We start from the raw sequence: 18,981 nt of genomic DNA, 5'->3' as shown, positions 1-18,981 counted from the left end.
GAGCTCCACTTAATTTCTAGGATTGTTTGTGCATTTTGCCATGACATGCTTCATTAAACCGGACATGCATCATAATTGTTTGTGCATCATGCCATGTCTATGTGTGGTTTGTTTACTATGTTGTTTGCTTTCTTTCCGGTGTTGCTTCTTCGGGTTGGTTCCGATAACGTTGCGATTGTGAGCAATCGTTCGACTACGTCCGTTTGTCTTCTTCATGGACTCGTTCTTCTTCCTTGCGGGATCTCAGGCAAGATGACCATACCCTCGAAATCACTTCTATCTTTGCTTGCTAGTTGCTCGCTCTTTTGCTATGCCTATGCTGCGATACCTACCACTTGCTTATCATGCCTCCCATATTGTTGAACCAAGCCTCTAACCCACCTTGTCCTAGCAAACCGTTGTTTGGCTATGTTACCGCTTTGCTCAGCCCCTCTTATAGCGTTGTTAGTTGCAGGTGAAGTTTGAAGTTTGTTCCTTGTTGGAACATGGAGATGTTGTTCCCTGTTGGAACATGTTTACTTGTTGGGATATCACAATATATCTTATTTAATTAATGCATCTATATACTTGGTAAAGGGTGGAAGGCTCGGCCTTATGCCTAGTGTTTTGTTCCACTCTTGCCGCCCTAGTTTCCGTCATATCGGTGATATGTTCCCGGATTTTGCGTTCCTTACGCGGTTGGGCTATTATGGAACCCCTTGACAGTTCGCCTTGAGTAAAACTCTTCCAGCAATGCCCAACATTGGTTTTACCATTCACCACCTACCCTTTTCTTTTCCCTTGGGGGTCCCGCGCCCAAGGGTCATCATTATTTTAACCCCCCCCCCCCGGGCCAGTGCTCCTCTGAGTGTTGGTCCAACTGAGCGATGTCCGGGGCTACCAGGGGCAACTCTGGGCTGGCCTACCCGACGTCTGGCTCATCTGAGTGTGCCCTGAGAACGAGATATGTGCAGCTCCTATCGGGATTTGTCGGCACATTCGGGCGGTGTTGCTGGTTTAGTTTTACCCTGTCGAAATGTCTTGTAGAACCGGGATACTGAGTCTGATCGGAATGTCTCGGGAGGAGGTCTATTCCTTCGTTGACCGTGAGAGCTTGTGATGGGCTAAGTTGGGACTCCCTACAGGGTTTTGAAATTTCGAAAGCCGTGCCCGCGGTTATGGGCAGATGGGAATTTGTTAATGTCCGGTTGTAGAAAACCTGAAGTTGACCTTAATTAAAATGCATCAACCGCGTGTGTAACCGTGATGGTCTCTTTCCGGCGGAGTCCGGGAAGTGAACACGGTGTTGGAGTAATGCTAGACGTAGGTAGTCCAGGATCACTTCTTGATCATAGTTTCTCGATCGTGCTTTGCCCTCTCTTCTCGCTCTCTTTTGCGAACAGGTTAGCCACCATATATGCTAGTCGCTTGCTGCAGCTCCACCTCATACCTTTTACCTTACCCATAAGCTTAAATAGTCTTGATCGCGAGGGTGCGAGATTGCTGAGTCCCCGTGGCTCACAGATACTTCCAAAACCAGCTTGCAGGTGCCGATGAGACCGTGCAGATGACGCAACCAAGCTCAAGGAGGAGCTCGTTGAAGATCTTGTCCTTTATGTTGTTTCGTCCTAGTTGATCAGTAGTGGAGCCCAGTTGGGGTCGATCGGAGACCGTGTCGCATTTGGGGTTCTTCTTTTATTTTGGTTCCGTAGTCGGACCTTGATTGTACCTGTATGATGTAATGCTTTATTCATGTAATTGTGTGAAGTGGCGGTTGTAAGCCAACTATGTATCTCTTTCCCTTATGTATTACATGGGTTGTGTGAAGATTACCTCACTTGCGACATTGCTTTCAATGCGGTTATGCCTCTAAGTCGTGCTTCGACATGTGGGAGATATAGCCGCATCGAGGGCGTTACAAGTTGGTATCAGAGCCGACCCTCGCGGTTACACGGATGGTTGCGGACAGGTGCGTGGTCATGTTGTTCATGACGTTTGTGACCCGTCGTGGCACCCGGCATGGCACATGTACCGGACTGGAAGCACAGACGTTTGTGCCAAGAGGGAACGTTCCTGTGGCCCGACGAGGACGTCGGTTCCTCTGAGTGGGGGTGTATGTGATAGCCTGGCTTATTAGGGATGGTAGACTACTCATATCAATAAGGAATTCCTTGTTTTCTGGGAGCCCATTCGGACAGAACTCCAAAGTTAAGCGTGCTCAGCTTGGAGTAGTGTCAGGATGGGTGACCGGCCGGGAAGTTGCTCCCGGGTGCGCATGAGTGAGGACAAAGTACGCAGAAAAGACTAGTATTGATCTGTGGGGCTAGTCTAGATCCCGCCAGGAGTAACGACCATCGGCGGGTGTGTCCGGGGCGTTACAAAGATCCACGTCAGGGGGCCTCCACCTGTCCACGAGGGGGGGGAGGGGGCACCTGCCCCTTGGGCGCGCCCCTACCTCGTGGGCCCCCTGACGCTCCACCGACCTCAACCTGGACTCCATATATTCACTTTCGGGGAGAAAAAAACCAGGGAGAAGGATTCATCACGTTTTATGATACGGAGCCACCGCCAAGCCCTAAACTCTCTCGGGAGGGCTGATCTGGAGTCCGTTCGGGGCTCCGGAGAGGGGAATCCATCGCCATCGTCATCATCAACCATCCTCCATCACCAATTTCATGATGCTCACCGCCGTGCATGAGTAATTACATCATAGGTTTGCTGGACGGTGATGGGTTGGATGAGATTTATCATGTAATCGAGTTAGTTTTGTTAGGGTTTGATCCCTAGTGTCCACTATGTTCTGAGATTGATGTTGCTATGACTTTGCTGTGCTTAATGCTTGTCACTAGGGCCCGAGTGCCATGATTTTATATCTGAACCTATTATGTTTTCATCAATATATGAGAGTTCTTGATCCTATCTTGCAAGTCTATAGTCACCTATTATGTGTTATGATCCGTTAAACCCGAAGTGACAATGATCGGGATACTTACCGGTGATGACCGTAGTTTGAGGAGTTCATATATTCACTAAGTGTTAATGCTTTGGTCCGGTACTCTATTAAAAGGAGGCCTTAATATCCCTTAGTTTCCAATAGGACCCCGGTGCCACGGGAGGGTAGGACAAAAGATGTCATGCAAGTTCTTTTCCATAAGCACGTATGACTATATTCGGAATACATGCCTACATTACATTGATGAACTGGAGATAGTTCTGTATCACCCTAGGTTATGACTGTTACATGATGAACCACATCCGGCATAATTCTCCATCACCGATCCATTGCCTACGAGCTTTCCATATATTGTTCTTCGCTTATTTACTTTTCCGTTGCTATTGTTATCATCACTACAAAACACCAAAAATATTACTTTTGCTACCGTTACCTTTTACCACCATTACCACTACTATCATATTACTTTGCTACTAAACACTTTGCTGCAGATATTAAGTTTCCAGGTGTGGTTGAATTGACAACTCAGCTGCTAATACTTGAGAATATTCTTTGGCTCCCCTTGTGTCGAATAAATAAATTTGGGTTGAATACTCTACCCTCGAAAACTGTTGCGATCCCCTATACTTGTGGGTTATCATAATTGCTACCATCATCTTTCAACTTTGCTTTTTCAAGAAACGCATTAAAATTCAACGGAACAACAGCACGGGCCATCTATCTACAACAACATAGACAAGCAAAATACTATCAGGTACTAAGTTCATGGTAAATTAAAGTTCAATTAATCATATTTAAGAACTCACACTTAGATAGACATCCCTCTAATCATCTAAGTGATCGCGTGATCCAAATCAACTAAACCATGACCGATCATCACGTGAAATGGAGTAGTTTTCAATGGTGAACATCACTATGTTGATCATATCTACTATATGATTCACGCTCGACTTTTCGGTCTCAGTGTTCCGAGGCCATATCTGCATATGTTAGGCTCGTCAAGTTTAACCAGAGTATTTCTGTGTGTGCAAAACTGGCTTGCACCCATTGTATGTGAACGTAGAGCTTATCACACCCGATCATCACGTGGTGTCTCGGCACGACGAACTTTGGCAACGGTGCATACTCAGGGAGAACACTTGTACCTTGAAATTTAGTGAGAGATCATCTTATAATGCTACCGTTAATTAAGCAGAATAAGATGCATAAAGGATAAACATCACATGCAATCAATATAAGTGATATGATATGGCCATCATCATCTTGTGCCTTTGACCTTCATCTCCAAAGCACCGTCATGATCACCATCGTCATCGGCATGACACCTTGATCTCCATCGTAGCATCATTGTCGTCTCGCCAAATATTGCTTCTATGACTATCGCTACCGTTTAGTGATAAAGTAAAGCAATTACAGGGCGATTGCATTGCATACAATAAAGCGACAACCATATGGCTCCTGCCAATTGCAGATAACTCCGTTACAAAACATGATCATCTCATACAATAAAATATAGCATCATGCCTTGACCATATCACATCACAACATGCCCTGCAAAAACAAGTTAGACATCCTCTACTTTGTTGTTGCAAGTTTTACGTGGCTGCTACGGGCTGAGCAAGAACCGTTCTTACCTAGGCATCAAAACACAACGATATTTCATCAAGTTAGTGTTGTTTTAACCTTCAACAAGGACCGGGCGTAGTCACACTCGGTTCAACTAAAGTTGGAGAAACTGACACCCGCCAGCCACCTGTGTGCTAAGCACGTCGGTAGAACCAGTCTCGCATAAAGCGTACGTGTAATGTCGGTCCGGGCCGCTTCATCCAACAATATCGCCGAACCAAAGTATGACATGCTGGTAAGCAGTATGACTTGTATCGCCCACAACTCACTTGTGTTCTACTCGTGCATATAACATCTACGCATAAACATGGCTCGGATGCCACTGTTGAGGAACGTAGTAATTTCAAAAAAAAAAATCCTACGCACACGCAATATCATGGTGATGCATACCAACGAGAGAGGAGAGTATCGTCCACATACCCTCGTAGACCGTAAGCAAAAGCGTTATGAGAACGCGGTTGATGTAGTCGTACGTCTTCACGATCCGACCGATCCAAGTACCGAACGTATGACACCTCCGAGTTCAGCACACGTTCAGCTCGATGAAATCCCACGAACTCCGATCCAGCAGAGCTTCACAAGAGAGTTCCGTCAGCACGATGGCGTGATGACGGTGATGATGTTGCTACTGACGTAGGGCTTCGCCTAAGCACCGCTACGATATGATCGAGGTGGATTATGGTGGAGGGGGCATTGCACACGGCTTGGAACAATCAACTTGTGTGTTCTAGGGTGCCCCCTGCCCCCGTATATAAAGGAGCAAGGGGGAGGCCGGCCGGCCCTTGTAGGGCGCGCCAGGAGGAGGAGTCCTCCTCCTAGTAGGAGTAGGACTCCCCTTTCCTGCTCCTACTAGGAGGGGGAAAGGAAGGAGGAGAGGGAGGAAAGGAGGAAAGGGGGGCCGACCCCCTAGTCCAATTTGGTTTGGGCTAGGGGGGCCGCGCGCCCTGCCTTGTCCTGCCTCCTCTCTTCCACTACTTGGCCCATGAGGCCCAATACTTCTTCCCTCGTATTCCCGTAACTCTCCGGTACTTCGAAAAATACCTGAATCACTCGGAACCTTTCCGATGTCCGAATATAGTCGTCCAATATATAGATCTTTACGTCTCGACCATTTCGAGACTTCTCGTCATGTCCCCAATCTTATCCGGGACTCCGAACTTCCTTTGGTACATCAAATCACACAAACTCATAATACCGATCGTCACCGAACGTTAAGCGTGCGGACCCTACGGGTTCGAGAACTATGTAGACATGACAATAGCAGAACCTGGATGCTCATATTGGCTCCTACATATTTTACGAAGATCTTTATCGGTCAAACCGCATAACAACATACGTTGTTTCTTTTGTTATCGGTATATTACTTGCCCGAGATTCGATCGTCGGTATCTCAATACCTAGCTCAATCTCGTTACCGGCAAGTCTCTTACTCATTCCGTAATGCATCATCCCGCAACTAACTCATTAGTTGCATTGCTTGCAAGGCTTATAGTGATGTCCATTACCGAGAGGGCCCAGAGATATCTCTCCGACAATCGGAGTGAAAAATTCTAATCTCGATCTATGCCAACTGAACAAGTACCATCGAAGGCACCTGTAGAGCACCTTTATAATCACCCAGTTACGTTGTGACGTTTGGTAGCATACAAAGTGTTCCTCCGGTAATCGGGAGTTTCATGATCTCATAGTCATAGGAACATGTATAAGTCATGAAGAAAGCAATAGCAGTAAATTAAAACGATCAAGTGCTAAGCTAACGGAATGGGTCGTGTCAATCACATCATTCTTCTAATGATGTGATCCCGTTTATCAAATGACAACTCATGTCTATGGTTAGGAAACATAACCATCTTTGACCAATGAGCTAGTCAAGTAGAGACATATTAGTGACACTCTGTTTTTCTATGTATTCACACATGTATTATGTTTCCGGTTAATACAATTCTAGCATGAATAATAAACATTTATTATGAAATAAGGAAATAAATAATAACTTTATTATTGCCTCTAGGGCGTATTTCCTTCAGCTAGCACTCAGATCCATCCACCTGACATGACCCAACTAGTAAACGTAACAATCCACACACACCATGAGAGAAAAAAGCACACATACGAGAGGAAAAATAGTCTGCCATGAACGGGATGGCAGCGACGGCCACTACTCAAGGTCGATGCATCCATGCGCTCGGAGGTTGCCACAGCTTGCAGGCTCCGATGACGGCCTAAGCGCGCCGGAGGCCGCGGGGTGCTCGCGAACGGTGAGTCAGGGAGGCAGCAGAGAATACGACAACCCCGGCAAGATGATGGAACAATGCGTCGACGCCGATGCTCCTCTGCTCCTCCATGCTTCATCGCCAGCTCCAGCATCGAACATTGACCAGGCAAAGGGGATCGAGCTGGGAAACAGATGTGATAGATGTGATCTTTTTTTCTGGAGAGAGAGAGGGGGGTAGCGATGGGGTGCCAGAGGTGGGTTACTACGGCCAGTTCAAGTTGGGGCGAAGGCGGAGGTGTCTAGCGAGGCGTGGTGGCGGCGGCGGACGAAGGGGATTGAGAATGTATCATGTGCAACGCCCCAACTTATGCACCAGGTGCGCCAATGTCCCATGAGCCGTCAGATTGGAAATGAAGGGACAAAGTCCATCTACTATGTGGGCTGCTGGAACATTTACAAATTAGACCTTGTAGTGCAGCTGAATCATTCAAAACACTTCCAGAGCCAGTCATGTTCTACCTTTGACCTCTCTTTTACTGCTGAACCAGGAAGCTTGAGTCAGAAAAAATTGCCGCATCGCCTATCTCAATCTCCTGCTTTCCTGTACTAGTAGACACATACCTTCCTAAAACAGAAGATCTAATGCGGTCTTTAGATATTTTTTTTTTTGAAACAATGTGCTCTCTAGATTAACATTGTCACTCTTGTATCTGCAACTGTTTCTCTACACATACACTGCATTTTTTTACAGCAACATTCACAAATAGCTTGATCACGATGCAACCTCCTGGTCAGTTGAAAGAGATATCTTCAATTGCTAAAAAGGAGAAACTGGATGCAAGTCAAACATTACCTTGAAGAGCAAACAATATTTTGAAAAGATAAGCTTGCAACTGAATATTTAGAGAGGACTTGAAAAACATAAATAACATCTATTTTCTGATGTACATCCAAAAGAAAAGCATAAAACAAAAGTGAGCTGGTTGGATAACATTTATCTTTATAGTGCTGAAAATTCAATAATATTTGGTCCGGATTTCTGTACCAGATCATGGTTCTTACTAATAAAATCATGTTTGAGTGTCGATTAGAAGAATCTGTTCTCACTTGCTGGAACAGGTTAAAGCTTTTCTTGTTCCTTTTTTGTTAATTCTTCATAAGTTGATATATGTTACATGAAATGCAAACCTCAAAGGAAAGAATCCTAATCCCAGGTTCCTCTCTAGCAACTTGAAACTGTTATATACCTAACAAAACTGTGTGGTTCAGGTGACGAACCATAAAATCAAATGAAGTGTTGGTCCTAAGAAACTTCACATATACAATGTGTACATGTCTACGGATTTAATACAGCTGCCAGGGAAATTATTAAGCACTGTTGTTCAAACATCATAGCCTCATGAACAGTATTTTTAAGTTGCAGAGAACAAAACAACTAAGCTAAGCTACTAACTAGAGCAGCACCGTAGACTAAGGCATAGCCTAGTGGTTGGAAGGGGCTGATGCCTTTCCACCCACCCAGGTTCAAGGCATGGTACTTGCAATTTGGGGTTGTTGCACCAATTATACTGTAGGGGGTTCCCTTACAGTCTTTCTGTCAAAAAAAACTAGAGCAGCACCCAACAAGGGCATTACTTTAGAGGATTGCTACAATGTACAACTAGTATTGGTTTCACAAAGTTCAGTTTCACACTTTCCATTCCCATTTGTTTCCAAATAGAAGAGCTTCTACAGATGGACCACATTGAAGCACTCTCAACGAGCTGCCGCCGGCCTGCTGCAAAAAGAACTTCAGTGTGCGTGGCCGATTTAGATGATACGACAGCTACCGGAGCTTCAATAGGCAGAGGTCATCGGTGCAAGCCAAAGAGGAACCTCGAGTGGTAGAGGAGATGGAGAGACCGAGCAAAATGTCCTACCTCTAGATCGCGTGATACAAAAGGGCAAGAGAAAGAGAAGACGACCGAGTCGTGGACTTGTCGTAAACGCTTCGCAGTACTCGAACGTCGAAGTATTCAGCGACACTACAAGGTCCTTTCTGTAAATGTTCCAGCAGCCCACACGGAAGATGGATCCTGTCCCTTTATTTTTAATCTGACGGGTCATGGGCCATTGGTGCATCTGGTGCATGAGTTGAGGCGTTGCACAGGATACATTCTCAGGGTGACAGAGGTGGGTTACTACGGCCAGTTCAAGTTAGGGCGAAGGCGGGGGTGTCTAGCGAGGCGTGGTGGCGGTGGCGGATGAAGGGGATTGAGGATGAAGGACGTAGACGCGAGTGGATAGGGATAAACGTCAGTCGTTGAGAGCGTCCGGCCAGGTAGCACCTGGCCCACGTGCCCGACGTATCAAAGGGATTAACTGGGATCGCACGAGGCCCCCAAAATCCCGAGGCCCTCGATCAAGGAAACCAACACACCGTCATGTAAAAAAAACCAACTCGGCCGAGAAATCCCGCCCCGGTTCATCAGCCTGATCTGATGCGAGCTGTCGCACGCCCCGAGAAATCGGCAATCTGAGGGCCGCCTTCCCTCCTCGTGTCTCGATCGTTCGCCGCCTCTTCTCCTCCCCCAGAAGTGCCTCACGTCTGATCTCCCCTCCTCCCCACGGAATGGCGGATGGCAGTGGACCAACGTTGAAGGCGGATCGAGCCTGGCCATGGCGGCATGGCGTATTGACTCCCCCAGGTCTCCTCACTCATCCGTACGTAAGATCTAAAGCACCTTTTTATAATTCCTTATCCTAAATTATCGTGTACAGTATATTTTACATCTAGGATTTGGGTTTCAGGCAATTCTTACACCAATGGTAGACAGTAGCCGTGCTCATCTTCAAAAAAAAAAAATCTATTGTGCTTCAGTCTGATGTTTTGGTATCTAGTCCGCGCTCCTTCTATTCACCACTCCCGCGTCAATTTTCCTCAAACTATGTATCTCTTCTGTTTAGACAGCATGGCAGGGCGTGGTGATTGAGCTTTGATTTCTCTCTTCGGGCTTGGGGTTAGGAGGCACAATCCAGTACACCTCAGCATCGCGGGAGAGTGGTGCAGCTCGGTTCATGATGGCAGGGTGAGGTGAGTTAGTTTTGTAGTTTTTGAAGTGCTTAGTTTGATGAAATAACGTGAATTTATATTTTTTTTGTGATTAGTTAATTGCGCTTAAAATTACTACCTCGAGCAACCTGGATTTTGCAACCTTTGGACTTTTAGCACTGATATAGGGCCTGCTTGGGACTGCTCTGCTCCTTAAAATTCAACTCTGCTCCGCAAAACACAAGCCAAACAGGGATAGCTCCACGATATGCCATTCCGCAAAATACTAGAATCTGGGGTACAACTCCTAGTTTTTTATGAAGCTCCTCAGGAGGTGCTCTAAAAAACTCTAGAAGCTGGAGTTGAGTGGAAATTACCCACCACTGCCACCAGTAAGTGGATACCCCTTCGTTTCTCCGCCCTCAACCAATCAAATAGATCCTTTTCACCAAATTTCTCATTCTTGAAGCTAGAGCTAGATGGAAGCCAAACATTCTCTTTAATAGTGCTACAACTTCTGCTTGAAACTGCTCCAAAGTAAATTTAGTGGAGCGAAACTGATTTTGGTGAAGCGGAGCAGTCCCAAACAAGCCCATAATATGAGATAAGAAAGTATGCTTTACTTATGTTAGTTTGTTAGCATATGAAAATTTCAGAATTAAGGGCCTCAATTTGTGTTTCGCACCGGGGCCTCAATTTTCTGGAGACGGCCCTGGTCTTGTGACTTCTTTTCTCCTATAATGTAAAGGCAGAGCTCCTGCTGTTCACGTCAAAAAAAAAAACAATTCATAATCATAAAAGGAAAAGAATGCAATGTCAAAGATCCAAGGATCGTAAACAGGTTGTCATTCAGGAACACTCCCCCTTAACCTTGCAAACCACAAAGTCGTTTCATATCAACTCCATTAACATATTTCTAGAAATAAGGAACTTGGCTAGGATTTTGTAAACAGATCAGCGAGATACGCATGACTTCGTTTGCAGAATATCTTTATTCTAGAATACTTCGTTTGCATAATATCAATCTCCTAATTTTTCTGCAACTCATGAGCATAAGATAATCTTTGTTTGTAAACTAATCTAGGCGTTTCAGAAGTTATGTGGATATGCAGCAGAGAGCCAGAGAACTTGCAACACTGAATTCAGCCTTTGTGTTCGCTTGAGTACTGTCCTTGGTATACTAGCGGAACAATCTTTGATCTTTCATTGGCTCACTCAACAAACACCCAATGACAAACAATAGTCGCACATTGAGTTCTAATCACATCATATACAGCACGAGCACGCGCACAATGACAGAGGCACCAACGAACAAAAATTTCCAATCTTTTTACACACACCACCAACATCGCCAGGATCAACAGGGAAACGCCCGCGAGCTCGATCCTCTATGAAAACTCGAAGCGCATAAGCAGCTTTACCGAGCGCAGCGCCTCGCCGTCGCGGGCGTAGAGCCTGACGGAGCGTATCCCAGACCGGAGCTCCCACACCGGCAGGCAGGTCTGGCCGGCGAAGTCGTCCTTCTGGTGGTTGTCGGACTCGTGCACCTCGACGCGCAGCAACGCGAGCTCTGGCACGGACAGCGGGAACTCGAACTCGTGGTCCCACGTCGGTATCCAGTTGTCCATGATCACCTTGGTCTCCTTCATCATTGTGTCTGCAACCACTCCTGCTATACCCACCTGCACTTATTTTTCAGACGTTAGACATACATTTCTTCAGTAAGTAACTACATCACATTTCATCTCACTGATCAATTATCTGATGCACGAGGCAAGGACTGACCCTTGCATAAAAGTCTGGTGGCGAGCACTTGTCGAAATGCGTCTTGCGGAAGTCGAATCGCCATCCGTCTCCCATGTAGACAGTCACCTTCAGATGGCAGCAGCATTGAGAAGAAAACAAGTTACATACTGAAGTTACTGTAGCAAATCCGGCAAATAGAAAGTATTGCATACTGGCAGCAATTTAGCACGGTGTGTGGTAATTTTTGTTCGTGTGGTTCGTCATAAAGGAAATAAAATAAAAATCACTTCACCTTGAGCCTTGTCTTCACTGGTAGTTTGGATCTAGGGTCAAACATTTTATCCGTGTTCATAAGAAAATCAGGCTTTTTCACATAACCACAACCGCCATTTGCCCGGAACATCCCTTGAGTCAGCCATAGTTTCCTTCCATGGCCCTGCGGAATGTCAGAAAATTTCAAAGTCAAATGGGGCAACACATTAGTTTCGGTAAACTCAGTTTTTTAAACAAATAAGATCAATACTGCAGAAGCCGGAAGAAAGTGATAGATGCTACCTGCATGTTTGCTGCAACCATCTGAGCTCCATATCTCCATCCCATCAGTGGATTGTAATTGGATGAAGTAATGCGCGTTGTCTTTGGGAAAATCCGTAGCAAGTTCCTCTGTGTAAACCTGAAAGAAAATTACCGAAGATTTGTTAATCTATCGTATTAACTTCAATTTTATTCAGCAAGGGTTGAAGAAACAAAATGTCATACAAAAAGACACTTAAATTCATCTCACTTTATAATTTCAGATCCATGAGTAATGGTGGCCTTCTCGTATGCCGCCTCCCCCAAGCTCATCCGAGACACTTTCTCGGGATCAACCTTGAGATCCTGATCCATGTCGTGCTTTCTCCGGGTGAGGCTGATTGAGATGAGACTTTTATACTCCCCGTTAACCCCCAGTTGTACCTTCTTCTCCATCTCTTCATCCTCTTCCACATACCGGTAGTTGTCCTTCTCTGAAACCTGCACATCGGATTCACAGCTGTTACATCATAGACCTGAATATATTTAGTCTGTTCTAGTGCAAAACTTGTGACATTTCATCACTGTATTTTAGGCTTCCAATAATTTTTAGACCAATGTAATAATTTAAGTAAATTCCACTTTTTACCCCTGGGTTGCGACTTTCTAAGAGATTTCACACTATTAAAGAAAAGTCTTGCTACATTTTTTATCTTGTCGCAGATTTTACCTAATTTTATTATTTTCACCGAACTGAAAAACTGGATCTGACTGTCTAGTCGGTTGTCACATCTTCCCGACACATGCATTTGTCTTGTTAGTTTGCAAAAAATAATGAAATAGGGCAATAGTCATCACAAAGCCGCAACTCAAGGTAAAATGTCGCAAAAGGAAACAAAACGGGGTAAATTTTGTCACAAGATTGCTACTAGAAGGTAAAACCTTGAATCTTGTTTATGATTTAGTTATATATTTTGTCAAAACTATATCATTACTTATATATTTCATATTTTCCACACGTAGAAAGATAATAAAGGGCAAGTACTGCAGAATGGAGACCATGCCAAGTAAAAGAGAATACCTGGCGAGCAGTAGCAACCTGAGCCTTGTTGTCGGGAATCTCGTCCCCCCACACACTCTCCTCCTCCGCGCTACCATTTTGGGCCTCCTCCTTGCTACTCTTGGTTTCAAGGTACTCTTTTGGCGGTTTGGTTGATATGATGATCTTGCCCCTGAGGTCCTCGGGGGAAGGGAATACGGGCATTGCCTCGGACTCCGAGAGGTGGAGCAAGTCCCCAAATGTCTCCTTGATCATCTGCGACATGATCAAACACGCATTGTCATCATCGATCCTCCAAAAATTGCAGGGAAATTCAATGCTCTTCAGATACTGTTTTAAACTTTTTCTCCCAAAAATATATTGGAATGCCAAAATCCGACGTTAGATTTTTAGGCATGGCAAACCGAACGTTTTTTATGGCAATCTATATTGGCGTGAGGATGGCAAATTTAGTTTGCAAGCACGACATTTCCTGGTAAAAATAAATAAAAATGAACTGAGCCGGATTTTCATGCTTGCGAATTAAACTTGCCATCTTCGACAAACATAACCTGCCATGAAAAAATGTTCGATTTGTCTTGCCTAAAAATCTGACGTTGGCAGGATATTCAGGTCCAAAATATAACTCCCATAAATAAAACATTTTTAAAATGCTCCAGCTTAATCTGGCCTTTGATAAGGCATGACATTTTATCGAAGACAAACTAAGGTTCACCGCAAAGAGGAAAATAAGACAAAACTAAGTTTTGGCATTTTTTTAATTATCAAATCTCCCCATGAATTTCGGAGCTGAAGAGTGCAGATGAGGAAAAGGCCAGTATGGTATTGGGGAATCCGGGGAACATACCTTTGCTACTTTGGCTTGAAGATGCGGAGTGAGGTGATCTTCGAGGGTGAGGATAACGGGGTATGGGGAGGAGACGAAGGCGTGCTCCTTGACGGTCTCCAGGCATTTCATTAGGTCCACCGGCGACGTCCATGTCCTACAAAACGCAAATCCACGTCACGTCGCTGGTCAAAGGTTTGCCACAACGGCCACCGCCATCGGTCGCCGTCACCGGCCGTTCGTGGTGACCATGCACTCTATCTCCGATCTAGTCAACGGTGAATCCCCCAAAACATTCCGTAACTTGGACCTGTAATTGGATTAATTCTATGGTAAGTTGGGCCTACGTCAACATTGATCTCTGGCCATTTCAACATGATCCTGTAATATAGTTCCCTGAACGTCGTTGTTGATCAATAATAAAGTACATCAAAGTTCTCTATAAAAAAATCGTCTTCACTTACTTGTCAAAAAATAAAAAACTTCGCTTTCACTTGTTCTCAGCAAATAAAACTCTTCATTGTCAATTGTTCTCAAGAAAAAGAAACTTCACTTTCACCTTTTAAGAGGTTCACACCATTAGGCTTAAGCTGGCCCTGGTGTCATTCAGAACACCAAAACGTGCCAAAAAACATGCTGTCATCTTTGATCACGTTTTCTCTGGATGAAGTAGACGTTGTCTTCAGCCTCATCATCATCGATCGACATCTAATCATGTGTTTGTTCTTGTTTCGTTTTCCATCGGATTGCGGACGATTGAATGACCCATCAATTTTTTCAGGGGTGTATGCCGAGCCCGAGTGTCGTCCGGTAGCCGATTTTTTACCAACAAGTGCAAGTGAAAATAAAAAGTTCATGCGTGCAACTGGTACCTGCCGTGGAGGACCTCGACGTCGTCCTTGGCGGCGTTGGGCCAGAGGTCGAGCTCGATGACCCTGACGCCGTCGCGGAGGGCCTTGGCGATGGGCGCCTCGCTGCACCCGCTGCTCAGCTGGTTCCCGGTCAGGTACGAGTTGTGGCCCGTGTAGATGAAGTAGTGCGACAGCGGCAGCCCCATGTCATCGTGAACCTGCACGCACGCACCAAATTCGGTAAATAATCCAACTGTGAGATAGCTCCCCGGTACCAACTGTGAGATAGGCGTATATACGGCCAAGAGGAAAGTACGGTTGCAGCTACCAAATACGTCCAATAATACGCAATCATACGTCCACATCGGACAGGTCAGAGTCGGGCCGATCGACGGATCCACGCACACAACCGTCCAAACATTCTATATGGGCCACCTAAATACTTAAATTCATATGATTTGATTTCTGTGCTATATACTACTCCCTCCATTCCACAATGTAGTGCTTCCTCTATCCCCGTGTTTCAACTTTGACCGTAAATTTAACTATCAAGACCGATTGCGGCGGGAGCAAAAATTATATCAGTGAATTCGTATTCGAAAGAAGTTTTCAATTATATATTTTTTTCTCCCGCCGCAGTTAGTCTCGTTGGTTAAATTTATGGTCAAAGTTGGACCTCGGGAAGCGCGGGCGCACTATATTTTGAAATGAAGGGAGTACTGAACAAGTCATGATATTTTCCAACAAATTAATTCTCTCTGGGACTTAAATAGCTTTGGTGGTTGAGGAAAGAATGTTTCTGAGGAAATGTTAACCAAGCCAATAATTTAGCCAAGGATCTACACATATAAGTGGGGCACCCAAACATCGCTATTGAACAATTAATTCATTCCACAAAAAAGAAAGAATAACACGAGAGCTGAAATAAGTTATTTCCAGCATTTTTTAGGCAGACTTTTGCTTTAGCTCACCGGTCATGGTTCAGTATATATGATAGTTTGGTTGGACAAATATCTCGCGAATGAAGTCTGGGAGGAAATGTTGGCTACCTAATAATGTAGGTGGTTTAATGGGAGCGTTACGTGTATATTCGTTTTTTTGGTACATGTAAAAAAGGAAAACTGTATACCGAGTTCAACAAAGTTGAAGGGTCATGCTTTTCTCTAGCACGTATTCAAGTTTATAGACGAATGCTATTTTGGTCTGTAGCTAACTGAACAATAATGATATAATATATTTTCTTCGTTCTTTATCACTCTGTTCCAAGAGCAGTTGCAGCTAGATCATGTATGTCCAATAACAAACCCGCCCACACTTCAAGACCAGACCATGTGAGACCCATAAAATTCTACACAGATGACGAGCTTGGTATCCAAGCATGTCCATCGAATCATTCATGCTGCGGTGTTGACTGAATTCTTATTTGATGCTTTTATATTGACTTGTTTTTCTAGACGGAAATAGATGTACGTACCTGTTTAAGGACGCTCTAATAATGTGATCAACATCCCATTTCATCAGGGCACTTTTTGATAAACAAATAATCACTAGACATAGTGAGTTAGGCAACCAATAACACTAGCTCAAAGCGTGGGGGCAGGTGATTTAGTTCACTAAGCACCTACACCTCCTGTCCTTTAGTTGTTTAACCTCACATGTTGCATGCATGATCGTTTTAGTGATGCTTTTTAGAAAAAGCTTGAATCTATATATACATGTAAATGTTTGCGGAAACGTGGGAAGTGGTCCAATTTTGATAGCTTTATTCACTGCCAGCGGGTCGAAACTGCTGCAAAGTGTAAAGTGTTTGCTTGTATATAAGCGGAACATTATCCCTCGTCCAACAAGAGCAGATAAGCTTAAGAACTCTGCTGATCCTTATTCGACTATAAAGTAGTTTTAGCTCTGAACTGATAGAGTTACATGCATATCATGAAATTTAAAGTTGTGCAGAACTCTGTGTAGTTTCAAGAATTAGAAATGTAGCTGTGTAGTTCTTGCAATATCATCGCACACGAATTTTAGAATGTTCACCTACCTAATTGGCATGGAATCTAAATCCTACGGCTTGTATGGCCTGACTCGTATTTCATAACTAAGATTTGACAGATTCTCTATCAAGTTTACACAAGAGATGCCCTTCAATCAATCAATCAATCAATCGCATAATTTCCGAGAAAAGAAAAACAATTCTCATGATGATGATTACTAAATGTACTAGCTAGGTCTCTCTGCCAAATAACCGAGAGAAGCAGAAACAAAAGACAGAAACCCTTGTGGCTAGTTAGAGCTAGTATGCGGAAAGATCCTAATTTTGGTGTCACTCTCTAGCATGGGGGACATCGCACAAGCTGCTGTATGATCCATACACGAGGGACATTGCACATGTGCCTAACCTGTTTATCAACAGTACTCGTGACTCAATTTATGACTCTGGTGCACCGTGTTGACATAAATGGAGGAGCTGAATCATGTTTGCAAAAACCACCCCAATTCTTTATAAAATCATGATCTACTCGACTTTGTTACTGGCCTAGCCATATCTGACCAGCAATCAATCAATCAGCATAAGTGATTTTAAACAGAGAAATAAATTAGTCAGCCCACTATTAACCAACATGTTTAGAACACTCGATGGCACCGCAGAGAACCAAGTTTATGTAATTTACCAGTAGAAAAATATTTCAGGATCTTTGTGCAATTCAAAGCATGGAAAATCGTAGAAGCTGTTTCCTTGGAAAAGTTCTCTCTGACATTTTTTAAGGAAGAAGATAACAGTTTTGATTAGTACCGGCGGATGGATAGAGGTGTAGGCACTAGGCAGGTGGCGAGCTTACCCCACGGCGAGGATTGAGGGCGGCGTTGGCGTCGCTGCAGAGCCACCGGTGGAAGCCCTCGACGGTGAGCCCGCCGCCCTTCTTGAGCAGCCGGTGCTCCGCCGCGAAGGCCAGGACCTCCCTCGCTGCCGCCTCGACGTCGTCGTCGCCGGCCTCCCCCTGCACCTCCCGGAGGAACCTCCTGAGCGCCTCCTCCCCGAGCGCGCCGCTGCCGCCGTCGGCGCCGGCGTACGCCTCGAACACGTCGCCGATGGCCTCCGACGGCTCGTTGGACGCCGGCCGGAACCGCCGCAGGAAGCAGCACACCCTGTACGTCGTCATGGCCGGGCGGCCTCGCTCCACGGCACGGACGGATGTATTCGCCCTCTGGCTATGTACAGGTAGAGTGAACTGATTCTGGTTTGGCGCGTCTGTGGGTGCTAGCTAGCTGGTGCACATCGCTCTGCGTATATGGTGTGTGTGCGCGCAAGGTCTCTTCTTGTTATGTATCCACTGCCGCGTTGGTTGGCGACAATATTAAAAGCAGCTCGTCAGCAAAAACAAGTACAGGTGTAACAGGTAATAAAAATAATCCAGCGTAACACTGACACGTGGCTCTAACCTCACACGTTGTCCCCTGAGGCAAATTTTTATGTTTTAACCCTTTTCTGAAACCTATTCAAGATTTGACCCTAGTTTGAAAAAAATTCAAGATCTGACCCTTTTGCTACCGCCAGAGTCCATGGCGGTAGGGTCTAACAGCTTACCGCTAGGGACTTTGGCGGTAGATAACATCGCTACCACCAACCGGGCTGACGGTAGCCTGCACAACCCTACCATCAAGGTGATTGGCGGTAGGCACGAGCACATATTGTGTTCAATACTTAAGAGGTTTTTGGCGGTAGGGCATGCAACCCTACTGCCAGAGACCTTGGTGGTAGGCTGTTATACCCTACCGCTATGGCCCCTGACGGTAGCAAAAGGGTCAGATCTCGAATTTTTTTTAAAGTAGGGTTAAATCTCGAATAGGTTTCAGAAAAGGGCCAAAACATGAAATTTAGCCTTCCCCGCAAAAAAACCCTCACATGTTGTCTCTTGCATGCTGGATGAGACTGTAAAAAACGCACGAATAGAAAGAACAAACAGTGGGAATGTCATGTTGATTGATTTAGATCCTAGTCCTATAAGATTTGAATATATTTGATTGCATCACAGAAAAAATAAAATATTTTTTCTTAGATCTTTAGGTGAATACTAGATTTCTTATGGAATGTAGTAGTACATATGGTTCCTTAGAGAAAAATTGTATAGGATTCAATCCTATGAATGAAAGATCAATGCAGAAATAAAAATCGTAGGACTCTA

The 18,981-nt window shown here is 44.9% G+C and overlaps 1 protein-coding gene and 1 long non-coding RNA gene across 3 annotated transcripts; one reads left to right on the top strand and one right to left on the bottom strand.

The window, feature by feature from the left end:
* The first annotated feature begins 9,014 nt into the window (after positions 1-9,014).
* On the top strand, positions 9,015-14,867 carry LOC125546559 (uncharacterized). 2 transcript variants are annotated; one of them, XR_015618823.1, is made up of 3 exons: positions 9,015-9,476; positions 9,724-9,846; positions 14,731-14,867. It is a non-coding gene; the product is annotated as an uncharacterized LOC125546559 (long non-coding RNA). The 2 variants fall into 2 exon arrangements; XR_007300654.2 differs by having other exon boundaries at positions 9,720-9,846.
* On the bottom strand, positions 10,983-18,108 carry LOC125546549 (phosphoinositide phospholipase C 2). The gene is made up of 9 exons (XM_048710775.2): positions 17,638-18,108; positions 14,822-15,018; positions 13,971-14,106; positions 13,145-13,378; positions 12,335-12,564; positions 12,106-12,223; positions 11,843-11,986; positions 11,590-11,676; positions 10,983-11,486 (listed from the first exon to the last, which is right to left on the bottom strand). Exons 1-9 carry the CDS (start codon positions 17,956-17,958, stop codon positions 11,193-11,195), a joined length of 1,761 nt encoding a protein of 586 aa, XP_048566732.1. The 5' UTR covers positions 17,959-18,108; the 3' UTR covers positions 10,983-11,192.
* Between the last annotated feature and the right edge of the window lie 873 nt (positions 18,109-18,981).

This window comes from Triticum urartu, chromosome 1A, assembly GCF_056163025.1.
Source record: "Triticum urartu cultivar PI428250 chromosome 1A, HENAU_Tu73, whole genome shotgun sequence".
NCBI classification, from domain to species: Eukaryota; Viridiplantae; Streptophyta; class Magnoliopsida; order Poales; family Poaceae; genus Triticum; species Triticum urartu.
The sequence above is the reverse complement of the archived record's forward strand: the minus strand, read 5'-3'. Positions and strand labels throughout refer to the sequence as shown.